Source organism: Heloderma suspectum, chromosome 2 (genome assembly GCF_057233095.1).
Source record: "Heloderma suspectum isolate Gila_16-S chromosome 2, 16-S_ref, whole genome shotgun sequence".
Lineage (NCBI taxonomy): Eukaryota > Metazoa > Chordata > Lepidosauria > Squamata > Helodermatidae > Heloderma > Heloderma suspectum.
This window is the reverse complement of record NC_139459.1, coordinates 233152202-233178186: the sequence shown is the minus strand read 5'-3', so window position 1 is coordinate 233178186 and position 25985 is coordinate 233152202. Positions and strand designations below refer to the sequence as shown.

Sequence of the window (25985 nt, the reverse complement as noted above, 5' to 3'; positions counted from 1 at the left end):
GGACAGCAATGACAAATCTTGATAAAATAGTGAAGAGCAGAGATATCACACTGACAACAAAGGTCCGCATAGTTAAAGCAATGGTATTCCCCGTAGTAACCTATGGCTGCGAGAGCTGGACCATAAGGAAGGCTGAGCGAAGGAAGATAGATGCTTTTGAACTGTGGTGCTGGAGGACAATTCTGTGAGTGCCATGGACTGCAAGACGATCAAACCAGTCCATACTCCAGGAAATAAAGCCAGACTGTTCACTTGAGGGAATGATATTAAAGGCAAAACTGAAGTACTTTGGCCACATAATGAGAAGACAGGATACCCTGGAGAAGATGCTGATGCTAGGGAAAGTGGAAGGCAAAAGGAAGAGGGGCCGACCAAGGGCAATGTGGATGGATGATATTCTGGAGGTGACGGGCTCGACCTTGGGGGAGCTGGGAGTGGCAACAGCTGACAGGAAGCTCTGGCGTGGGTTGGTCCATGAAGTCACGAAGAGTCGGAAGCAACTGACCGAATAAACAACAACAAATAGGTGGTGCACCTGTCGAAACCCAGGTCGTTCTGTGGAATGCAGAGATTACTTGGGCAGTTGACACGATCGTGCCAAAGCTCCCTCTCCCTCTGAGCAGAGCCTGGCCAGCTCCTTGGTATACACCCAAGCTGAGGGCAATGAAGCAAGAGGGGAGACAGCTAGTACGCAGGTGGAGGAAAACTCGTGCTGAGTCTGACCGAACACAGGTTAGAGCTCATTATTGAGCCTACTCTGTGGTGGTGAGGGTGGCAAAGAGGCAGTTCTTTTCCACCAGCATTGCATCTTCTCAGCGTCGTCCAGAAGAGCTTTTCCAAGTGGTTCGTAGCCTGTTACATTCTGGGCCAGGGAGAGAGACTTTGGAACCTTCAGTTGCACCCTGTGACGAGTTTGCACAGCACTTTGAAGATAAAGTCGCTCAGATTAGTCATGAATTGGACACAACGATGAATGAAGTTCCATTGGTAGAGGCGTTCAGAGCACTGTCTGGTCCAATTTTATTGGATGAGTTTCAGTTATTGAGGCCTGAGGATGTAGACAAGGTGCTTGGCCAAGTCCAATCAACCCTTGCCCTTCATGGCTTATTACATCAAACAAGGAGGGGATGCCTGGTTGGGTCCAGGAGGTTGTAAATTCCTCCTTGGGAGAGGGAGTGGTGCCAGCCTTTTTAAAAGAGGCAGTAATCAGCCCACTCATGAAAAAGCCTAACCTGGACTCAGAGGACGTTAACAATTATAGGCCAGCAGCCAACATCCCCTTCCTGGGCAAGGTGCTTGAGCGGGTGGTTGCAGGACAGCTCCAGGCACTCTTGAATGAAACGGATTATCTAGATCCATTTCAATCGAGCTTCAGACCCTGTTTTGGAACAGAAACTGACTTGGTCGCCCTGTGGGATGACCTCTGCCAGGAGAAGAAGAGGAGGAGTGCGACCCTGTTGATTCTCCTGGACCTCTCAGCGGCTTTCGATACCATCGACCATGGTATCCTTTTGGATAGGTTGTCTGGGTTGGGAGTTGGAGGCACTGCACTACAGTGATTCTGTTCGTACTTGGATGGTTCATTCCAGAAGGTGGTGCTGGGGGATTATTGTTCTGTGCCATGGTAATCATGCCATGGGGTTCCACAGGGCTCTATTTTATCCTCCATGCTGTTTAACATCTACATGAAACTGCTGGGGGAGGTTATCCGGCGGTGTGAGCTGAGGTGCCATCAATATGCGGATGACACCCAGCTCTACCTGTCTTTCTCATCAAACCCAGGTGAGGCAGTGGCTGTTCTGAATCAGTGCCTGGGCACGGTAATGGACTGGATAAGGGGCAATAAACTGAAACTCAATACAGACAAGATGGAGGTACTGTTAGTGGATGGTTCGTCTGCCCGGCTAGGTGATATTCAACCTGTTCTGGAGGGGGCTGCACTCCTGCTAAAGCAGTGGTTCTCAACCTTCCTAATGCCACGACCCTTTAATACAGTTCCTCATGTTGTGGTGACCCCCAACCATAAAATTATTTTCGTTGCTACTTCATAACTGTAATTTTGCTACTGTTATGGATCGTAATGTAAATATCTGATATGCAGGATGTATTTTCATTGTTACAAATTGAACATAATTAAAGCATAGTGATGAATCACAAAACCAATATGTAATTATATATTGTGAAATGTTTATTTCTAATTACAAATAAATGAAATTTTGTCTTGAAGCATGGTGTAGCATGGGTAACAGTCTTAATATAACAACCCCAAATTGGGACTGGAGTATTGGACTGGAGAGGAGCAGACAGCATCTACAACTTACATAACCCATCAGATCAGGCATGAACTCATCTGGTGGAATTCAAGATGGTCAGAAAATAAGACACTTGGGTCGGGAAGTCCAAGAGCCTCCTCCTTGATTAGGTATCTCCCCGCTTGATTAGGGATTTCGGCAGGATGAAAAACATCCTCTGTGGTGAAAGAGACTCACCTTCTATCTAGGCCACTTTCCCCAACCTGCTCCCTTCCTGATGTGCTGAACAACAACTCCTAGCATCCCCAGCCTGTTCAGTTGGCCAAGCTGGCTGGGGATGATGGGAGATGCTGTGCAACACATTGGGAAGGCACCAGATTGGGGAAGGCTAAGCACCTCACCATATTCTCAACACATGGAAAAAGAGACTTTGTTTCTTTATTATTTATTTCATAGGTTTATTTATCGCTTATCATATTTTTAAAAAATATCTCTGAGCAGTTAAAGATGTCAGGAGTGGGGGCTTTGGAGAAAGGAGGTCGGGCTTCAGGAGAGAGTGAGTCCACCCCAACATCATCCTGCCCCCAGAGGTTGTCCCAGGAGGCAATCCGGCCCCTGGGGCCAGAACAGTTCCCCATCCCTGGACCAGAGTTCACTCCAACTCTGATGGTATGATTTTATCTCTTTGCATCTTTATGTTCTCCTCCCGGTCTTTTCCTTTTCCCTTACTCCCTCACCCCACATCTTGCCATTTGCTTTGTGTCATTGCTCCCTTAAAAAACTGAAAGTTACTATAAAACTTTATAAACTAAAACACACACAGCAGTTGGAGGCAGATGGTCTGATCTCTGGCGCACAACCCACCAGGGCGTTCCCCTGTGTGTGCCCCACACTGAAAGCACTTGCACTTTCAATGGGGCTTGTGCAGGAGCATGTCTTGGTGGGTCAGGTCCCATGTTAGCATGAATTTGGTAGCAGGAAGAATTATGTTTGGATTTTCTGCTTCAGGCACCCAAATACCTTGGTCCTGCCCAGGAAGTGAGCCCCGCTGTCAGTTCAATAGGGGCTTACTCTCAAGTAAGCTTACTCCCACATAAGCACACATTTAATTGCAGCCTTAATGACACCCATAGCCCACTCACCCCATTTGACTGCCTCTCCAGTGTTCCCTTTCAACAGGGCCATTTTGCACATGCCCAAGACCTTTGCACATGCTCAAGAGGTCCACTCTGCATCTTCTCACAGCTGCAACTCTGCACACGCTCAGAGACACCGTTCCTCTCTTTACGTAAAAGGCCAAGACAGGGGCGGGAAGCCAGGCAATAACTTCAAAATCCACAGCTGGGCAATTGAGCAACTCTGGATAAAATCCAACTAAAGCCCTTCTTAGAGTAGACCCATTAAAATGAACGGGACTTAAAACCGTCATGACTACCTTGGGGTTGGACTCGATGGCCTTATAGGACCCTTCCTACCCTACTATTCTATGATTCTGTAAACGTCAGTCCCATTCATTTCAGTGCGTCTACCTTAAGTAGGGCTTTAGTTGGATTCTACCCAAAGATTTTGGGCTTCTTTTGACAACCTCGAAGGGTTGGCTCAAGACCGACCTCCTCATCCTCATCCCCATCCCTATCTCTCACCTCCTGGATAGGCCCGTCTCCGGAACTCTTCACATGGTCGGAGGCAAGCCCTCGGCCTGTTGCGGAGCCTGCCCACGAAGCCTGCCACGAAACCCCACCGGTCCCATCCAGCACCGGGCGCCCCTCCGAGCTCACCCCGGAGCAGCGGGACACAACAGCAACGCCTTTGTGTAGCGAAGAGACGAGAGCGAGGCGAGAGCGGGGTGGCGAGGGAGAGAGAAGCCGGTGGGGGTGGGCAGAAAAGCCCCCTCAGGGGCGGCAGCTCGCTGTCGGCCCGACGCCTCCTCCACTCACCATCGGAGCTGAGCGTATCGTAAGCATCGCGCCGGCGAGACGCGCGGCGCACCCCGTCGGAGCCGCTGGGCTCGCTGTAATCCACCCAGCTGAGCCCTTCCAAGTTGTCGTAGTGATGGTCTAAGGCGACCCCTGTGAAAGGGTCATTCGACCCCCAAAGGGGTCGCAACCCACAGTTTGAGAACCGCTGTGCTAAAGGATCAGGTTCATAGTTTGGGGGTGGTCTTGGACCCAAAACTGTCATTTGAGGCACAGGTGAACTCAGTGGCATGGAGCACTTTTTATCAGCTTAGGCTGGTATACCAACTATGCCCTTGTCTGGACAGAGATAGCCTAGCTAAAGTTATACATGCTGTGGTAACTTCTCGTCTGGATTACCGTAATGCGTTATACGTGGGGCTGCCTTTGAAAACAGTCCAGAAACTTCAGCTAGAACAAAATAGGGCAGCAAGACTGTTAACAGGGACTGGCCAACGAGCTCATATTACATCAGTACTTTTCCAGCTGCACTGGCTGCCATTTCCGGGCCTGATTCAAAGTGCTGGTATTGACATTCAAAGCCCTTAATGGCTTGGGGCCAGGTTATCTGAAGGATCACCTCCTCCTATATGTGCCTGCCCAGACCTCAAGATCATCCTCAGCAGCCCTTCTCTGTGAGCCCCTGCCAAAGGAAATGACGTGGGTGGCTACCAGGAAGAGGGCCTTTTCTGCTGTGGCACCCCAGCTGTGGAGCGAGCACCCTAGTAAGGTTCACCTGGCACCTACATTATATTCCTTCCAGTGCCAGGTGAAGACCTTTTTATTCTCCCAGGCATTTTTGTATTTTAGCTTTCTGGTCTTTTAGCTTTGCTGTTTTAAATCTGTATTTCAAATCTCTGCATTGCTGCTAGGTTTTATTCTGGTTTTATTCTGGTTGTATTGTTATATTTTAGTTTACATTCCAATTCCAAAGAAGGGCAATGCCCAAGAGTGTTCAAACTACTGTACAGTTGCGCTCATTTCACATGGCAGCAAGGTTATGCTCAAAATCCTACAAGCTAGGCTTCAGCAGTATGTGAACCGAGAACTACCAGAAGTACAAGCTGGGTTTCGAAGAGGCAGAGGAACTAGAGATCAAATCGCCAACATTCGCTGCATCATGGAGAAAGCAAGAGAATTCCAGAAAAACATCTATTTCTGCTTCATTGACTACGCTAAAGCCTTTGACTGTGTGGATCACAAGAAAATGTGGCAAATTCTTAAAGAGATGGGAGTACCAGACCACCTTACCTGTCTCCTGAGAAACCTGTACGAGGGACAAGAAGCAACAGTAAGAACCAGACATGGAACAACCGAGTGGTTCAAAATTGGGAAAGGAGTACGACAAGGCTGCATATTGTCGCCCTGCTTATTTAACTTATATGCAGAGTACATCATGAGAAACGCCAGGTTGGACGAATCACAGGTCGGAATTAAGATTGCTGGGAGAATTATCAACAACCTCCGATATGCAGACGATACCACCCTAATGGCAGAAAGCGAAGAAGATCTAAAGAGCCTTTTGTTGAGGGTGAAAGTGGAGATTGCAAAAGCTGGTTTGAAACTCAACATTAAAAAAACTAAGATCATGGCATCTGGCCCCATCACTTCCTGGCATATAGAAGGGGAAGAAATGGAAGCAGTGAGAGATTTTATTTTCTTGGGCTCCAAGATCACCGCAGACGGTGACTGTAGCCATGAAATTAAAAGACGCTTGCTCCTTGGGAGGAAAGCTATGGCCAACCTAGACAGCATAGTAAGAAGCAGAGACATCACCTTGCCGACAAAGGTCCGTATAATCAAAGCTATGGTTTTCCCAGTAGTAACGTATGGCTGTGAGAGCTGGACTATAAGGAAGGCTGAGCGCCGAAGAATTGATGCTTTCAAACTGTGGTGCTGGAGAAGACTCTTACGAGTCCCCTGGACTGCAAGGAGGTCAAATCAGTCAATCCTAAAGGAAATCAACCCTGACTGCTCATTGGAAGGACAGATGCTGAAGCTCAAATATTTTGGCCACCTAATGCGAAGAGAAAAGTCACTGGAAAAGACCCTGATGCTGGGCAAGATTGAAGGCAAAAGGAGAAGGGGACGGCAGAGGATGAGATGGCTAGATAGCATCACCGATGCAATGAATGTGAACTTGAGCACGCTCCCGGAGAGAGCAGAGGACAGGAAGGCCTGGCATGCTATGGTCCATGGGGTCACGAAGAGTCGGACACGACTGAACGACTGAACAAATTGTTATATTGTGGTTTTAATGCTTTGATATTTTATATGGTTTTACTGTGTACTTTTTGGTTTTAATTTTTGTGAACCGCCCGGAGAGCTTCGGCTATTGGGTGGTATAGAAATGAAATAAAAAAATAAAAAATCATGACTAGTAGCCATTGATAGCCTTATCCTACATAGGCTTAAAGGAGAGGGAGCCAACGCTCTTGCTAACCTTGTGCTAAAGCCTGGCCTCACAAGCAGGTCTATACCGCACTGCTTCTGGAATGGCATAAATGGGTTACAGACATCATTGTTTCATCCAGTTAAAGAAAACACAACAGAAGCTGGGATGTTTTGACTTTGCTTTCTCAACTGTCTCCCTTGGTAGCATCCCAAGGCCCAGGTTAACCATAAACACATAGAAATTCTAATAACATGGATCTTTTGTGGGAGCAAAACTGTTCCACAGAAAGAAACGGACTGATGTTAAAAGGGATAAAGTATCCTGTCCAGTTATTGTTCCTTGTAATGAATATTCTGCATTTTAACATCCATGTGAAATGCAGTACTTCAGAAAGGGACAAAGTCTTTCCAGATGATGTTGTATTTTTGCTCAGTTGCTGTGCAGTTATTAATTGCATTTTCAGATGGTTTTCTCGAGGTAGTGCTTTTGTTATAGAGAAATTGCATTTTCCCAGTTCAGTACTCAAACCAAGAGATGTTATGGTTTGAAAAAAAAAATCATTAAAATCCATAGTCGATGAGAGACTTTGTAGACAATCTATAAATATTTTAATGCAATATTCGTGTCAGCCCCAGTCCACCACTACCAATGCAATATTCCATCCCCATATAATGGAGTGGCTGCTCAAAGTAGCAACGTGTCTGAATCTAATAACTTTTAAAAAAACAGTCAGGGGACATTTTTTTTTAACAAAAACAATCCAACGCTACAGAAAGGAAATGCACAATTCTTTTTGAAACGTCTAAAGAAAAAGCAAGGATGATCAAAACATGGGGCACTGCTATACAGAGGGGAAAAGGGGGGGGGGAATAAGCCTTGCTGATGATTTGCTACTTTATTTGTTAAAAGGGATACTTGTTAGTAGTACACTGGCAAATGCTCAGCCTCTAAACTTTAGAGTCTAAAGGATTTCTTAAAACAAGAGGCATTATTGTTTCAATACTTTCTTAATGTTCACAAAATGAAAAGAGTAGAAAAGTTGTGTCAGTTCTCATCAGTGACACCACATGCACTATGCAATAGGTTCTTGACGTTCCAAACACCGCTTGCTACGGCCGCATCAGGTTGGTGCAGGGGGAGATAATGTTTGTTCTTCTTGCTGAGCTACACTTTTGGTGGGATCTGCTTCCCCCCAACCATTTTATAAGAAGCCTCAAAACACTGTAGCTGGCACTTTGTTTTACTCAGTGGTTTAGGTTACACTTCAACTATCCTGAAATCAATTTAACTTTGTATTTTCCTGTTTTTGTCTTGCATTGCTAACCAATATATTTTACTCTCTGCTTTGTTTTTAGATTTCCAGCCAGCACCATTTATAATTTGAAGCCTTCATTGTTTTAAACCTTGTTTGTAGGATTTCTTTGTTTTAAATCGAGTTCTACCGTTACTGATTTGTTAAGTTATTCGTGCCATGACAGTTTGTTTTTATGATGCCGGCATTGAAGGTGATTGTTCTACCCCCGACGTCCAACTTAAATGTATGGCTCTGTTATTCCTGGTGATACAAACCCCGAAGTCCATTTGCTAACTGTCCCAACTTACTTGGAATCTTACAGTCTTTTGTAATGAACGGTTGTTTTCTAGTAACATGAGTCAGCAAGAATAAAGCTGTGTCACTTCCTTGTCATCCTGGTATGTGGACCCCCCGCCCCCCGCCTCTCGTAACTATGTGAAGGCAAAGTGCAGGGTGAGTTGGGAGTCTCAAGACTCTCACATGGTAGTTCTTATGAGTATATAACCAACTGCACTTTTAACTCTGCCACAGTGCCCTGTCCGTCCTGGGTAGTATGTAAAGAACAGGTGCTCAATAACATAGGCACCAAGTATCTGGTCCTGTAGTGGAAGTAGTAGAGGAGGGGGCGGGGAACTGTGGCCCTCCAGATGTTACTGCTGAGTTCCAACTCCCATAATCCCAGACCATTGGCCATGCTGGCTGGGACTGATGGGAGCTGGAGTCCAATATCTGGAGGACCAGACAAGAGACCAGTTTACATCTGTGTGCACAGGGTATCTGACTGTTATTGTCAGGTATTTTGTGTTTCAGCATCTTCCATCCTATGAGCCCCTTCTGATTCAACTAAGAATCCTGACTACCAAAATTTCCGGACATACAACTGCTTCACTTTCAGGCACCTGATCCCAGCTCAACTCCAATCCCCTGTCCGTTACCTCTGCCAAGAGAGTGCCCTGTGGTTCCAACTCCAGGTGGATTTCATGGCGTTGGTTGTCAAGAAAATCCTCCAGCTTGAGGTATTTTAGGGCACAGAGAGTGCGGTAATCACGCCAGTATACACCAATCTCCAGCTCTCTCGCCTGATATGGAGGGAAATGATCCATTAGAAAGGTCAACACTGAGCAGGCACTGACTCCACATTGTCCCCACAAGTGCCACACAAAGCAAGGCCTATTCAAAATCTTCACTAACAGCAATAGGACAACAGAGGCTTCACCATCTTTCTCTGGCTGAAACACAGTTCCCAAAGACTACAAAAACACTGGGATCGTCATTAACAAGTATACTGTTTGATGAATATGAAGGGCAAAATATCATAACGATCCATGCTACGCCCTTGGCATGCACAATGAACAAATTCCTCTGTTGTACCAGGATATGATATCTGATAAACTCTTCTTTCTTTCCCAAAGCTAGTTATAATTTCATTTTGGAATTATATTTGATAACAGAGTGTCAACCGCAAATAAGAGGATTAACCTATGACTGCCCCCTCTGTACTTCTTTCCCATAGGGATGAAAATGGGGAGACTTTTATCCCCCCACAGATCTGGTGACCTAGTCTGGAACATCTTAAGAAGAGCCCTGCTGGATGACACAGTCCATTAGTCCAGCATTCTGTTCACACAGTGGCCAACCAGCTGCCCACAGGAAACCCCAAAGTAGGACATGAGTGTAACACCTTCCTACCCATATTCCCCAGCAACTGGTGTACATAGGCTTACTGCCTCCAATACCGGAGGTAGCATATAGCCATCAGGACTAGTGGCCATTGATAGCCTTATCCCGTCAATTTGTCTAATCCCCTTTTAAAGCCATCCAAGCTGGCAACCATCATTACATCTTGGAAGATGCGAGCTTTGCACATACCCTCTCCAGCTCCACTGCGAAAGTTTGGTTCCAGGCTTGTAGGCCACTGGACTTCCAGGCCGTCTGGCCTACAACTCCATTATCCAGCTTCAGTACAGCGCTCACCTCATCTGCAAGAGCAACAGGAACAATCACTTAGATGGTTGAGGAACAGCAGATAGGAGAACAGAATATAAGAATTCCATTTAGTGCTGACTGAACTGCTGAAAGAAAGACAGGAAGACAGTGACCACCTGTGGCACTAGAAGGCACATCAACATCCTTCCTTCACTGCTCCTCCCACTTTAGTGCCAACCCTTCTGCCCCCCGAAGGACTACTCACTGCTGATATCTTCAGATTTGATGGTGGTCCTGCCACTTACGCTACCACTCCGACTGTACAGCCCTCGCCCACTGCGGCTCATGAAAGAGGGCCGTGCTTCCCCAGGGCTGTTGCATGGCAAGGAGACGGTGGACCCACGGGTGCGTCCTGGGACAAACTCCAACAATCCACTGCAGCCCAACAACTGGACTTCCAGTGTCCCTGCCAACAAGAGACAGCTAAGAATCCAAGGAGAAGATCCAAGCAGCCCACCTCTGGAGCATTCAAAGCAGAACAGCCATGCATCCCTTCAGCCTTATGAGAGTGCGAGCAGGAGACTGGCAACCAGGAGTCCTACCACTCTACTCATGTATGGGAAGGGGGAGGGAGAGGGGGAGTCTAGAATGGATTAGAAAGTAGAAAAGGCTGCTAGCTATGAGCAAGATGAGGGTCACCTAGGGAGTGGACTATGCTGAGCATTGTGGCAAACACCACCAAAAACTTTGAGTCAAGAGGGCTTTGGCGGCACATTGAGCCAAGCTAAGCAAGCCCATGGGGCGTGCAGTTACCTGTGAGTGGAGATGGCTTTGAGAGGGTGTTGTACTGGTTGTGTTGGTAGGAAGTGCTATTGCGGACACTGTAGGCAGGGGAAGAGGCCATGATGAGCTCCTCCTTGATGATGCAGCCCTTTGGATGATCTTCAGGCAGCTCAGCCAGACGCTGTTCCAGAGAGTGCCGCAAAAGGTCCAGCTTCTGGCTTGACTCATTCAGCTTGGTCTGTGCCTACAGCAGAGGCCCAAATGAACAGGTACAAACATGGCTCTATTCTCCACACAGCACTGATGCACTTTCCATCTTCTTTCCACATCTACACATCTCCCAACCTTGCACAAAGCCTAGTCTTCCTGAGATATTAACAATGACATGGAGACACAGCACCCTTTGGCATGGACACTCAATTCAGGACAGATCTAGTATCCCTAATTCTCATGCAATTGTGTTGTCAAAGATCCTGGCCCACATCTCAGCATCAGAACTTGCAACTGGGGAAATACAAATGCAACAGTCCATCCACTCCTAAGTGCCATCATCATGAGTAACTAGAACCATATGATACAGGCCAGCGAACAGCATAATAGCATTTATTTATTTATTTATTACATTTCTATACTGCTCAATAGCCAAAGCTCTCTTGTAGAGAAGAATAAGTTAACAGTCTGGTTTTTTCAATTCCGCTCGAGTTCCTGCCAGACTCAGGTTATGAATACTCTCCCTGACAACTAAGATATATGACATGACCTCTGTGATAACCAGCTGATGACACTCCTATTTTTATAAATTCTCCTTGCTTTTCCCTGGACCAGGGGTGCAGAACCTGTTTCAGCCAGAGGGCCAAATTCCATTGCAGAGTAGCCCTTGGGGGCTGCGTTCCAGCAGTGGGCAGGGCCAAAGGCAAAAGGGATGGGGCCCAAAACAATAAAAATACCAGTATATTTTAGGTTCTTACTGATTGTAACTAAGCCTTAGGAAAAGTATTTCAACCTTTTAGAATGGGGGAAAAACTGCACAAAAGATGAGAAACCACCAAACGATTAATGGTTAAGGGAAAGCGAGTGTAGCCATCTGAGGAACCCTGGAGGGCTGGACTAGAACCCCAGAAGGACTGGACTTAGCCCCTGGACCAGAGGTTCTGCATGCCTGCCCTAGACAACTATATTAATAACGCTACAGGTGGAAATGTATGCTAAGGGGTGGGGTTAGGGAGAATCGAGAGTTTAATTTGAACTATTACATGTTAACTTTACTGTAATTCTTATTTAAACTATTTACACTATTACATGTTAACTGTAATTCTAGGAAAAAAATTTACTGCTTACTTTCCCCAAATCATTCCTGAAGTTTTATATATTTTCCTTGGGTAACAACCAATGAAGAGAAGTGCCCATTACCTCGGAGATGGCATGGCGGTCCTGAACTCTGCTGGAGCCCAGAAGTCGTAGAACATTCTTGGCACCCTCAGATACAGCATGCTCCACCCGGAAGTGATGTCGCAGCTCCTCGATCCTCAACTCTATGGCGCTCAGATCAGTGTTACCTACAAGTAACATGAAAAACTTAAGGGTTTTTCCTGTGCTCAGTGGAATGGCAGCTACTTCTGCATGAGATAGTGGGCTTAGCTGTGGAGGGAACCAAGAACACCTGCAACCCAGGCCCAAGGAAATGGGGGTGTCCGCACCAGGTGGAGGTGGGGCAATCAAAGGCTTTCCAAATCCCTCCAGAGAGCATTCCCCAGCTCCTGAAGGACTCCTTCAAGATAAAGACAGGTATTTTGGCCTCTGCAAAGTGACTTCCTGCTTGCACCAGGAGAGGCTGCAGAGTACAGGGGCTGTCTTCTTCATCCTCCCCTTCACCTTGCCCGTCCTCCATATTCAGCTGCACCTCGTCAGCCTGCATAGCCTTGCGGATCTGCATGCGGATTATATTGATCTTGGTCTTGCTGTCCTGTAGCATCTGCTGGGCTGTCTGCAGCAGCTTCCGATCCTAGAGGGAGACCAGGTGGGGTGGGATTAGCATGGTCAGCAGAAGAGAATTAGCCTTTGGAACAGACCCAGAACCAAGGGCAGAACCTGCTCATCTGGCTCCCAATGTATTATACTCTAACCTTAAAAGTCACATGCATTTCCTTCCCAAACCTATGGTCCCACTCCTCTGCGCACTGCTCACAGAGCTGGGAACACATCCTAGTATCCAGGGGTGCTACAGGTGGCTAGCCTATGAGGTCTGCAGATGCAGAGTCACTTTAAGAAGGGAATTTGCTTCCTCAACCAAATTTATTTCCAATGTGAAGATTTTTTTAAAAAATCCACCAGTTTGCAGGTGTAGTTTCTCAAATCCTGAGAAGTTGTGGATACAGAAACTGTTTGCTCAGTTTTACCTTGGGACCCTGATACTGAAGACACCAAAATCATTCACGAAAGCATTTGCCTCCCCTAAATTTCTGACACAAACATTTTGTCTTGAGACCAGTTCAGCCAACTGTTGCCATCTTGATCGAAAGGAAGAGTTCACATGTAGTGGATAACGCTACATCAGGAGTAGGCAATCTGGTGCCCACTAGATGGTTTGGACTACAACCTCCATCAGCCTCAGACTACAACCTCCATCAGCCTCAGCATGACCAATGATCAAGAGTCAGGGGAATTATAGTCCAAAGCATCTCGAGGACAACTGGTTACCTACCCCTGCTGTACGTGATACCTAGACCAACTTTTGTGGAGCGGACGCATGCAACACCTTATGTTTAATGGACTGTTTCCAGTGGGTTTTGTAGATAACCTTATGCTATAACACTGTTCTGCCATTTCAGAATAGTCTATTCAAAAAGCTTCTATTCAAAAAGCCAGGAGACCGTATTTCCTGGTCTAATAGGAAATATGTGGACCAGCAGGAGTTATCTGCCTCTGTCATTGTCTAGGAACTTTCCCTTTTTTGTAATTAAACGTACAATCAGAGAAGCAAGGAGCTGCAAGGGATAAGCTGGCTAGCATTGTTGCATTAGTGGTGGCATTCTCAAAGCAGCTTGGGCATTAGGGATGGAAAACATTCTCGGAGAGCTACTGCCTGTCACAGTAGACAACACTGGGCTAGATGGACCAGTGGTCTGAATCAGTACCTGCCAGCTTTGTATGTATGTCCACTTGTGACTGAGGGGCACGCAAGGTGGTATTTACATTTTGGTGAATGGACACACACAACTTGAGTACACATAGGGCAGGGGTAAGAAACTTGGTGCCCTCCAGATGCTTGTATCTCAAGTCTCATAGTTCCTGACGACTGGCCATGCTGGCTAGGGCAGATGGGTGCTGTAGTCCAAAACATCTAGAGGGCACCAAGTTGCCTACCCCTGCTACAACAGCCCACCAGGGTAGCAAATGCCTTTGACAGATGTTATAGTATAGAGGAAGAGGCCAGTGACAAGGACAGCACACACACCTTGGCAGCACCATTGGCATACATCTGGATCATGTTCTCTGCTCCCTGCTTCACCTTCAGCTCGATATTGAGCTGCTTCTCCAGGCCAGCAATGCGGCTTTTGGTAGCAGTCGACCGGCTCAGGCTGCCTGGAGATTGTGGGGCATCTGGAAAGATAACCAGTAGCTGAGAGATTAATGGGGGGCAGAACTCCTCAAAGAGCACAAAGAGCACCACCCCAATATTTGAGTAAATGGGTGAGGAAAGGGTGTTACATGCTTACAAGGCTGGAGGTTCCCTATGGCAGGGACCATCTAGAAGAGGCAAGGAAACATATTCTACCCCCAGCACCATTCCACATCTTAGAACCCACACCAACATCACCCAATGGAAAAGAGTAATCAAATCGCTTTGCACATTTAGACCATATTTCGCTTTAGAGGTTTTTGAATCTCCGCACAGAATAAGACACAGCAGTCAGTCCAATTTATTTGTGGAACCCATTTCACCAGTTTTAAAACCGCTTCACTGGCTTCCTGCCCATTCCTGGGCACAATTCAAAGTGCAGCTTTTTAACCTTCAGAGCTCTACACAGTTTGAGACCCAGGCATCTAAAGGACTCCCACATGAACCTGCCCAAATTTTAAGATCACAATCAAAGGCTCTTTTTTGGTGCAGTGCAGAGATGACTTTCTCAGTAGTGGAGCCCCAACTCTGGGATGCTTGATCTCCTCACAGCTGTCACTCAGTGCCCAATTCAATAAGGGTTTGTTTTTTAAAAAATGTGCCCATTTAAGTTTTAGTAAATCTGATAGTCCTGCTTTAGGTTTTATCTTCTATTTTTACTGCTTATTGCTGTTTTATGGATACATTTTTAAGATACTGTTTTAAATCTGGGGTCTCACAACCCAAGATTTTAATTCCAGCCCCCAAGTTCCACCTCCGAATTCCTTTCCCCAGTGATCTTGATATAGATAACTTTTTCCTTGCTGGTAGCAGCAGTGAAGAAACAATGATCTGTATCATGATAGCTGAGGGAGGGGATGGAGAAAAGTCCCCCCTAGTACAGATTGCTCTAGCACTAGCAGCAAGGAAAATGTGATCTGGACCAGGATCACTGGTGGGTGTGTGCATCTGTATGTACGTGTGGGTACATGCCACATTCCCATGCAGCCCTCCAGGCTGAAAAGGTTGTGCACCCATGTTTTGAACAGCGCTACTGTTTATTGTTATTTTGATCAGTGTAAGCCCCTTGAAAATCTTCTGAATTATAAAGATGGGGATATAAAATATGAAATAAACAGTATCTAAAACAAGCATACTTGTTTCAACCACAGGCCATCGCAAATATCCTTATATAAAGAGAGATGCCATCTCCCATAGAGCAGTTGCATCTCATTAGAACACGAGAATAACCTTACTAGATGTAAAGGAATTACCATGTAATTTACCTGAAACTGAACAAGATATGAACTCTGAACGTCTCTGTGACAGATGAAAAATACAATTACTGTCCTTCAAATGCTAAATGTAAAAGGTTAAACAAAGGGTGTTTGTCAAGTCTAGCAAGAGGATTCTCTCATTATCTTCTCTGTCCAAGAGGACATTGCCAATGAGACAGTCAACAGAAAACAGCTGAGTTCAATTAACCGGTATGTAGCAACTTCCTGGATTCAAAGGGAATCTACATTTCTATAGGCCTTAGTCTAGTGTGATTTAGCCTATGAAACAGTCATATTCCATTAAGATGAGCAAATAATGTCATCTCTGTTCTGTGAAACACTGTTGTTACAGACACAGATGAAAGGCTTTAAGAGACCAGGAGGCATCATTCAAACACTGCCTCCTTAAATTCTGGACCCTAGCTGACATCATGTGGAACCAGTATTAGGCAATGGCAAGGTCGTAACACCCTCAATTAGCGTTTTCCTTAAAAAAAAATTGAGAAACAAAGAACCAGCTATGAAATTGGGAGCCTGTTCTTGAGAAAGACTGCCAGAACTGCTTGGTATTCACTGCTGTGCAATGTAGTATAAAGCAAGCCAGCTGGAATGAAACCTTAACGAAAAGGAGCAGCTCAGATCTTTTAAGATAGTGCAACACAGAGTAAATCCTAGATTGCAAAAAAACTTGGTTAGAAAGAATACTTGCAGTGTTGTCAGCAAGACCACACCACAATCTCTAGACTAAACGGGGACAGCTTTAGACACTTATCCATGTAGAGCTCTATCCTATCATCACTGGTGACCAGAAGTACATGCCACAGGCTAGGGAACTGGCCCTTTCCAGAGGTGAGAATGTAAATAAAGGTAACAACAAGCAGAGTGTATAGTTTCTGATTCTGTCTGCAGGGAGCTCTAAGCCTGGGGACCACATTCTCTATTATGATTTTTCCCCCCACTGGAGAGGAAATGGCCAAGCCCACAGCCTGCAACCTTTCTAGCCCAATTGTTTACTATGCAGGCTCTCCTCTCCACCCCCTTTTTGTGGCCAGTACTTTCGAGTGAAGTCAGGTACAACAGCAACCACTTCCTATTTTGCAAACTCTCAGGCTGCTGCTTCTGCATAATGTGCAGTCCCAGTTTTGTATAACAAGCTAACTTGGACTGGAAGTGGTGTTCTGACACTCTAGGGACAAACACAAGCTGCAGGGCCAGGAGGTTAAGCAAGGAGAGCGGGAGTAGAACAATGACAAGTCTGCATCTGTGTCTAATGAGCCCAACTCTGTAGTTGCCTTTTTCCACTACAGCCGGTGGAGGGAGGCACACTCTTTTTCCTCCTGCCACGGCTGCTTACCCCCACTGGTTAAATATCCATCAGGGCAGGGCAGATACCAAGGTCTCTGCTCTACCAGTGACTCTGTCCACAACTAGTGACTGGCATTGCTGGCACTCATTAGGAAAAGGGGGCTGGAAAGGAAAAAGTAAGAAGGAGCACACAAGCTTTGCAGTGCTTCCTAAGTGTAAAGTTTCACCTACAATACAAAGGCTCCAACGCATTAGGGTGTGGATAAAGGAACAGCTTTTAAACAAACAGCACTTGGCAGCTAAATAGAGTATTTCCAAGCATGCGATCTCTCAGCTTTGTTCAGGGTTTTATGAACAGTGAGGATCAATGTAGGGAAAGGGTATTATTTTGATACTCCTTGTGTTTCACTGAACTCACAGATGAAACTAACTGTAACTACCAGGATTATTATCAACCATTTTCAGTTCAGTATTCTAGTTTCCTAATTTTCTCCCAAACAAGATGCAAGTGCAATACTAAAATAGCCCCATATTGTAGCTACAGTGACTTAACCAAGATGATTATTATTACATAATAATAAATGCTTGGTTATAATTTGTATTGAAGACAGATTCTCTCTATATATGCCACAAACCACTTTTGGAATGCAGGCAGGTGCCACCAATCCTATTGTTCATGGGTAACTTCTTTAATTTAGTCATGCGCAGCTTTTGCCAAACCAGGCATTTTCTTTGCTGTGCTTGCCACCAGACTAGGGACGATCACAAACACTGCCAGTAAACTGCTTGGCTTGCTTGCTATGAGAGAAGTTTAATTTTAAAAAAAAAAAACCTTTGTTTTTCTTGGCCAAGCGAAGTTCACAAAAACACAGCCTAAGAATCTTTTCTCTAGTTCCATAACCTCCTTCCAGTGAAAATCATGATGCTAGAAAGAATATGAGATCCACTGATAGGTGGCAATAGCTTGTGCATCTTGCCTGCGTTCCTACTCCTTCCTTGCCCTGTATCTGCCCTTGCTCTTTGCTTCCCTGCAGCATCCTTGGCGTCCCACCTGCCCCAGCCATTGCACACACTCACCCCCCAGCTCTTCAGGGTCTTTGACGACAATATGGGCATTGAGATCCTGCAATTGGTGGTGCAGTGCCTCCAGCTTGCGGTTGGAGCTCTTGAGCAAATTCTCCACATTGGAGAGATTCTTACGATCTGTGGTGGCCTTGCGCAAGTTCTCTGCTCCCTCCTTTATCTTCAGTTCTTTACGGATCTCACGCTTAATCTTCTCCTTTTCTTCATCCAACTTTTGCTGCACACTGGTGTCTGAGAAATCCGAGCTCTGGTCCAGACCCAGGTGCTCCAGCACTGACCAGCTGCCTGGATCACTCTGCAAGGAAGACAAGGCAAGAAAGTGGTAACAAGCCTGGGCATCAATGTCACTCCTTATCCCATTACCTATGGCAGGGGTGTTGAACCTCTTTCAGCCCAAGGGCCAAATTCAAAACTGGAGAGGCTTTGGGGAGCTACATTCCACCGAGGTGGGGGGAGTGGAGACAAAAGGGGATGGAGCCAAGAATGCCAGAAATATCACAATATTCTAGCGTAAAGCTCTTACTGCCAGTAATTATGCATTTCAGCCTTTTAGAATGGGGAAAAAATGCACAAAAAAACGGGAAACCACCAAATGATCAGTGGTTGGTGGGAAAGGGGGCATGGCCATCCGGGGATTCCCTGATGGCTGGATTTGGTCTGCAAGCCTGAGGTTCAATAACACTGCCCTATGATTTCCAATTCCCTATGCTGAAGAGCAAAAAGTAATGCAGTCTAGCCGCACCAGTGTCCCCAGATAGAAAGCAGATGCAGTGCAGTGGCAGCGTGGGAACCGAAAAGTCCCTAGTTCAAATCTTACCTCAGGCTCAGCCAGGAGCAGGTTGGAATATAATCAATTCAGTTTTTAAATTTGATTAAAAATGTAACTCTGGTTAGTTTAAATGTCTCTAAAACATATGGTTTAAAATAAAACCTCAATTAAACACTAACTTCAGGTTAAAGCTTCGACTTCCTATCTTTTAAAGCTGGACGTTGAGCATCTACATTGGCCTCATTCAGCATAATGCTAAACTATTGCAATGTGCAGATGTGTTACATGAATTAGCGTTGGGCTCATGCGCTCCCCTGCTCCTCTCCTTTTTCAGCACAGCTACGAGGAAACTGGAAGCTTTCACTTCCATTTTTAACTAACCACAGTTTAGCATTATGCCTGAAACTAGACAAACTCTGGTTAGTCTTAAAGGTTTACTGCAAGACAACTTCAAACTATGGCTTATGAAGCTGGCTTGTTTCAATAAACCATAGTTAAGATTAAACATAGTTCATGATTTGGATTAATGCTAAACTGTGGTTATCTGAAAAGAGAAGTGAAAGCTTCCAATCTCATCCTTGTGGCCATGCTGGAGGAGGAAAGGGGAAGGTGGAATACATGAACCTAAGGCACGTGCACGTAATGCTAAACTATGATTTAGCATTATGTCTGAATGAGGCCTTTGAGATGAAAGCTAGTTTTATATATAAAAAAGAAGGGGGGGGGAGATAAGCATTATAAATGATGACCCAACAGATGCTATCCTGAATATCACTAGGATAGCCCACAGAACCCATATGCCCTCCAACTATATAAACTCTGCAATTTGTTCAGATCTCAGATTATGAATATCAACCAAACAGCATGGACATTTGCTTTCCATCTCATGGAGAAACACTTTCTGAACAGTTACTATTAGCCCTTGCTTCTAGACATTGTGCATACTTGCAGCCCAAACCTATGTTTCCTTACTATCCTTGCATGTGTACAGAGAACCAAACAGAAGCCTGTCTTTTGCTTCTAAGGAGATATAATTCTGCTGTGCAGGTGCAGGATCAACAAATTTGGATTATGCTCTACCTAGGCTGTTTAACTGCTTCATGGATCACTGCCTTGTTGTGGCGAAGGGGCTTGTGTAACTCAGTGAAGCCATAAGTTATGCCATGCAGGGCCACCCAAGACGGACAGGTCATGGCAGAGAGTTCTGACAAAATGTGGTCCACTGGAGAAGGAAATGGCAACCCACTGCAGTATTCTTGCCAAGAAAACCCCATGGAACGTAACACAAGGCTAAAAGAGATGACACCGGAAGATGAGCCCCTCAGGTCGGAAGGTGTCCAATATACTACTGGGGAAGAGCAGAGGGTATTTCCAAGTAGCGCTAGAAAGAGTGAAGCGGCTGGGCCAAAGCCAAAAGGACACTCAGCTGTGGATGTGTCTGGTGGTGAAAAGAAAATCCGATGCTGTAAAGAACGATTTGGTTTAGGAACCTGGAATGTCAGATCAATGAATCAAGGTAAGCTGGAGGTGGTCAAACATGAGATGGCAAGATTGAACATCGACATCTTGGGAATCAGCAAACTAAAATGGACAGGCATGGGCGAATTTAATTCAGGTGACCATCATATCTACTATTGTGGGCAAGAATCCCTTAGAAGAAATGGAGTAGCACTCATAGCCAACAAAAGGGTGGGAAAAGCAGTACTGGGGTACAATCTTAAAAATGATAGAATGATCTCAGTACGAATCCAAGGCAAACCATTCAACATCACAGTAATTCAAGGCTATGCCCCAACCACTGATGCCAAAGAAGCTGAGGTTGATCGGTTCTATGAAGACCTACAACACCTTCTAGAACTAACACCAAAAAAAGATGTCCTCTTCATCATAGGGGATTGGAATGCTAAAGTAGGAAGTCAAGAAATCACCGGGATAACAGGCAAGCATGGCCTTGGTGTACAAAATGAAGCAGGACAAAGGCCAAGAGAACACGCTGATCATAGCAAACACTCTTTTCCAACAGCACAAGAGGCGACTCTACACATGGACATCACCAGATGGTCAATATCGAAATCAGATTGATTATGTCCTTTGCAGCCAAAGATGGAGAAGCTCCATACAGTCAGTCAAAACAAGACCTGGAGCTGACTGTGGCTCAGATCATGAGCTTCTTGTTGCAAAATTTCGGCTTAAATTGAAGAATGTAGGGAAAACCACTAAACCATTCAGGTATGACCTAAATCATATCCCTTATGAATACACAGTGGAGGTGAGGAATAGATTTCAGGGAATAGACCTGATAGACAGAGTGCCTGAGGAACTATGGACGGAGGTCCGTAACATTGTTCAGGAGGCAGCAACGAAATCCATCCCAAAGAAAAAGAAGTGCAAGAAAGCCAAGTGGCTGTCTGATGAGGCTTTACAAGTAGCTGAGGAAAGAAGGGAAGCAAAAAGCAAGGGAGAAAGGGGAAGATATATCCAACTGAATGCAGAGTTCCAGAGAATAGCAAGGAGAGACAAGAAGGCCTTCTTAAATGAACAATGCAAAGAAATCGAGGAAAACAACAGAATGGGAAAGACTAGAGATCTCTTCAAGAAAATCGGAGATCTCAAGGGAACGTTTTGTGCAAAGACGGGCATGATCAAGGACAAAGAAGGCAGGGACCTAATAGAAGCAGATGAGATTAAGAAGAGGTGGAAAGAATACACAGAAGAACTATACAGGAAAGATCTGAATGTCCCTGATAGCCATGATAGTGCGGTCACTGAACTTGAGCCGGACATCCTAGAAAGTGAAGTCAAGTGGGAAGCATTACTAACAACAAAGCTAGCGGAGACTACAGTATTCCAGCTGAGCTATTTAAAATCCTAAAAGATGATGCTGTTAAAGTGCTGCATTCAATATGCCAACAAATTTGGAACACTCAACAATGGCCGCAAGACTGGAAAAGGTCAGTTTACATTCCAATTCCAAAGAAGGGCAACGCCAAAGAGTGTTCAAACTACCGCACAATTGCGCTCATTTCACATGCCAGCAAGGTGATGCTCAAAATCCTACAAGCTAGGCTTCAGCAGTATGCGAATCGAGAACTACCGGAAGTACAAGCTGGGTTTCGAAGAGGCAGAGGAACTAGAGATCAAATTGCCAACATTTGCTGCATCATGGAGAAAGCAAGAGAATTCCAGAAAAACGTCTATTTCTGCTTCATTGACTACGCTAAAGCCTTTGATTGTGTGGATCACAACAAACTGTGGCAAATTCTTAAAGTGATGGGAGTACCAGACCACCTTACCTGTCTCCTGAGAAACCTGTACGAGGGTCAAGAAGCAACAGTAAGAACCAGACATGGAACAACCGAGTGGTTCAAAATTGGGAAAGGAGTACGACAAGGCTGCATATTGTCACCCTGCTTATTTAACTTATATGCAGAGTACATCATGAGAAATGCCGGGTTGGATGAATCAGAGGTCGGAATTAAGATTGCTGGGAGAATTATCAACAACCTCAGATATGCAGACGATACCACCCTAATGGCAGAAAGCAAAGAGGATCTCAAGAGCCTCTTGTTGAGGGTGAAAGTGGAGATTGCAAAAGCTGGTTTGAAACTCAACATTAAAAAAACTAAGATCATGGCATCTGGCCCCATCACTTCCTGGCATATAGAAGGGGAAGAAATGGAACCAGTGACAGATTTTACTTTCTTGGGCTCCAAGATCACCGCAGACGGTGACTGTAGCCATGAATTTAAAAAACGCTTGCTCCTTGGGAGGAAAGCTATGGCCAACCTAGACAGCATAGTAAGAAGCAGAGACATCACCTTGCCGACAAAGGTCCGACTAATCAAAGCTATGTTTTCCCAGTAGTAATGTATGGCTGTGAGAGCTGGACTATAACTGAGCGCCGAAGAATGGATGCTTTCGAACTGTGGTGCTGGAGAAGACTCTTACGAGTCCCCTGGACTGCAAGGAGGTCAAATCAGTCCATCCTAAAGGAAATCAACCTTGAGTGCTCATTGGAAGGACAGATCCTGAAGCTGAAGCTCAAATATTGTGGCCACCTAATGCGAAGAGAAAACTCTCTGGAAAAGACCCTGATGCTGGGAAAGACTGAAGGCAAAAGGAGAAGGGGACGGCAGAGGATGAGATGGCTAGATAGCATCACCGATGCAATGAATATGAACTTGAGCACACTCCGGGAGAGAGCGCAGGACAGGAAGGCCTGGCGTGCTATGGTCCATGGGGTCACGAAGAGTCGGACACGACTGAACGACTGAACAACAGGCTGTTTAAAGTTTCTATTTAGATGCAAACCAGTATGTTTTAATTGTTATAGCAACTAGGCAGTATGCTAATAGCAAATGCAGAGGTCTACAATTCTGGTCTTGCTGGCTAAACCAAAAATTGCAGTAGCCAGCTCCAACTACCTGTCAAGCCCCATGTGCTGAAGCTCTGAACCTTTATTTATTTATTAGATTTATATACTAACCAACTGGCATATCCCCTTGGGGCAGTTTACAATCATAAAACCAAAAAACAACAAAACAGCAACAAAGATACAAAGATACAAAAATAAAAGTATCAAAAGAACACAATATTAAACATTAAAAACATATTAATTGCAAAATGGTTATCAATGTAAAACCAGTGTTTTAAATCTGTCTTTTTTCTTGGTGGTTCAAATAAATAATTTCAGTTGCCTTGATTTAAAATCAATCCTGGCCACTTGGTAGCCTTAGGCAAACTACGGTTCTTTCAGCCACCCATCTGCAATATAGGTAAAATAATACTGACCTGCCTTGCAGTTGTAATTGATAATATTTGTGAAACGCTTTGAACGCTCTAAAGCACTATATAAAGGTTAAGTACTGCTGGAGAAGACTGTTACGAGTCCCCTGGACTGCAAGGAGGTCAAATCAGTCCATCCTAAAGGAAATCAACCCTGAGTGCTCTTTGGAAGGACAGATACTGAAGCTGAAGCTCAAATATTTTGGCCACCTAATGTGAAGAGAAAACTCTCTGGAAAAGACCCTGATGCAAAAGACTGAAGGCAAAAGGAGAAGGGGGCGGCAGAGGATGAGATGGCTAGATAGCATCACCGATGCGATGAATATGGACTTGAGCACGCTCCGGGAGAGAGAGCAGGACAGGAAGGCCTGGCGTGTTATGGTCCATGGGGTCACGAAGAGTCGGACACGACTGAAGGACTGAACAACAACAACAAATGCTCTCACATTGCTAGACATTTCATGGAAATGCTATTTTAAAAAGAGAGAGTGAAGAGGTACAGAAAGGGGAGGAGAGTGGGAGACATTACTATAGCAGTCTGCCACTGGACCAGGAATGATAAATGGATCCAGAACAGAATTCAGCATTCCTGGCTCCAGCCTCTATTCTGTTCTGTTCTGTTCTGTTCTGTTCTGTTCTGTTAGTAATCACAACGTAACGACTGAACAACAACAAGTAATCACAACACTGTCTCCTAAGAACTACAGTCCTCCATGCAGGCCAACATCTCCCCCCTCCCCCAGCTAGAAATACAACCCAGAAACCCTGGCTTCTCTCTCTCTCTCTCTCTCTCTCTCACACACACACACACACACACACACTCTTCTGACCACTATATATCCAGCCTGGAGGATATGCAACTCTTTAGATGTTCAGCCTGCCAGTTCCTGCCCAGCTCCTTTATTTGCAGCACTATGAAAGCAGTGCTTAAGAACCCTCAGGGCCCTTAGTTTCATTTCACTAATAAGGCCAACAGACAGATTCTCAAGCCTTCAAAAAACACTGCTGTGCAGAACAACCCAGGGTGTACTGAAAGCCTAGCTACTCAGTGTGCTGCTTCAATGTGGGTGGAACTATTTATTTATTTATTAAATTTATTTATTAAATTTATTAATCGCCCATCTGACTGGTCACCCAGCCACTCTGGGCGATGTACAACTCACCATAAACAATTTAAAACAATAAAATTTTACCATAAATTTTTTTTAAAAAAAATACCCTAACCCACCCCAAATGCCTGCGTGAACAACCACGTTTTTAATGCACGACGGAAGCTCATTAAAGAGGGGGCATGACGGAGTTCCCTAGGGAGGGAGTTCCACAGAGTGGGGGCCACCACAGAGAAGGCCCTCTCCCTCGTCCCCACCAGTCTAGCTGTCCTGGCTGATGGGACAGAGAGAAGGCCATCCGAGGCTGATCTTGTTAAGCGGCCTGTCTGGTGTTGCTGGAGGCGCTCCTTAAGATAGGCTGGGCCGGAACCATATAGGGTTTTAAAGGTCAAAACCAACACCTTGAATTTGGCCCGGAAAACAACTGGTAACCAGTGCAACTCCTTCAGCACTGGAGTGATGTGATCTCGCCAGCGGCTGCCTTTAATCAGGCGAGCCGCCGCGTTCTGTACCAGCTGCAGTTTCCGAACCGTCTTCAAGGGTAACCCCACGTAGAGCGCATTACAGTAGTCTAAACGAGAGGAGACCAGGGCATGTACTACCGATGGGAGCAGATGGTTGGGAAGGTAGGGGCGCAGCCGCCGTATCAGATGGAGTTGATACAGCGCTGTCCGGCTCACAGCTGACGCCTGAGCCTCCATGGACAGCTGGGAGTCCAAAATGACCCCCAGGCTGCGGACCTGGTCTTTCAAGGGTAGCTGTACCCCATTCAACACCAGGTCAACATCCCCCAGCCTCCTCTTGTCTCCCACCAAAAGTACCTCGGTCTTGTCAGGGTTGAGCTTCAGCTTATTCCTCCCCATCCAGCCACTCACCGTCTCCAGACATTTGGACAGGGATTCTATGGCCAACCTTGGTGAAGATTTGAATGAGAGGTAGAGCTGAGTGTCATCCGCATATTGATGACACTGCACCCCAAACCTCCTGATGATAGCCCCCAGTGGCTTCACATAGATGTTAAATAGCATCGGGGAGAGGATGGAACCCTGTGGCACCCCACAAGTAAGTGGCCACGGGTCCGAAACCTCCTCTCCCAGTGCTACCCTCTGGTACCTGCCAGAGAGGAAGGACCGGAGCCACCGCAATACAGTGTTTCCAATGCCCAACCCCTCCAGGCGGTCCAGGAGGATACCGTGGTCAACGGTATCAAAAGCCGCTGAGAGGTCGAGGAGAACAAGGAAGGAGCATTCACCCCTATCCAGAGCCCTCCTCATATCATCCACCAAGGCGACCAAGGCCGTTTCTGTCCCATGCCCAGGCCTGAAGCCCGACTGAAATGGGTCTAGATAATCAGTTTCTTCCAAGTGTGCCTTCAACTGCACCGCCACCACCCGCTCAATCACCTTGCCCAAAAATGGCAGATTTGAGACTGGGCGAAAGTTGTTCAGAACTTG

The 25985-nt window shown here is 45.7% G+C and overlaps 1 protein-coding gene and 1 long non-coding RNA gene across 3 annotated transcripts in view; one reads left to right on the top strand and one right to left on the bottom strand.

Moving 5' to 3' along the window:
- The window catches only part of LOC146354251 (uncharacterized), a 29685-nt gene extending 21397 nt beyond the window's left edge, over positions 1-8288 (top strand). The window contains exon 3 of the long non-coding RNA XR_014788337.1: positions 7958-8288. This is a non-coding gene — a long non-coding RNA (uncharacterized LOC146354251). The remainder of the gene's footprint in view (positions 1-7957) is intronic.
- PKN1 (protein kinase N1) overlaps positions 1-25985 on the bottom strand; it is a 93227-nt gene that overhangs the window by 19958 nt on the left and 47284 nt on the right. For both annotated transcript variants that reach the window (XM_084838477.1, XM_084838476.1), the window contains exons 2-9: positions 17863-18163; positions 14060-14205; positions 12478-12607; positions 12016-12161; positions 10636-10849; positions 10088-10288; positions 9766-9875; positions 8832-8975 (exon numbers count right to left, since the gene is read on the bottom strand). In XM_084838477.1, coding sequence (XP_084694603.1) covers positions 8832-8975; positions 9766-9875; positions 10088-10288; positions 10636-10849; positions 12016-12161; positions 12478-12607; positions 14060-14205; positions 17863-18163 — 1392 coding nt within the window. The remainder of the gene's footprint in view (positions 1-8831; positions 8976-9765; positions 9876-10087; positions 10289-10635; positions 10850-12015; positions 12162-12477; positions 12608-14059; positions 14206-17862; positions 18164-25985) is intronic.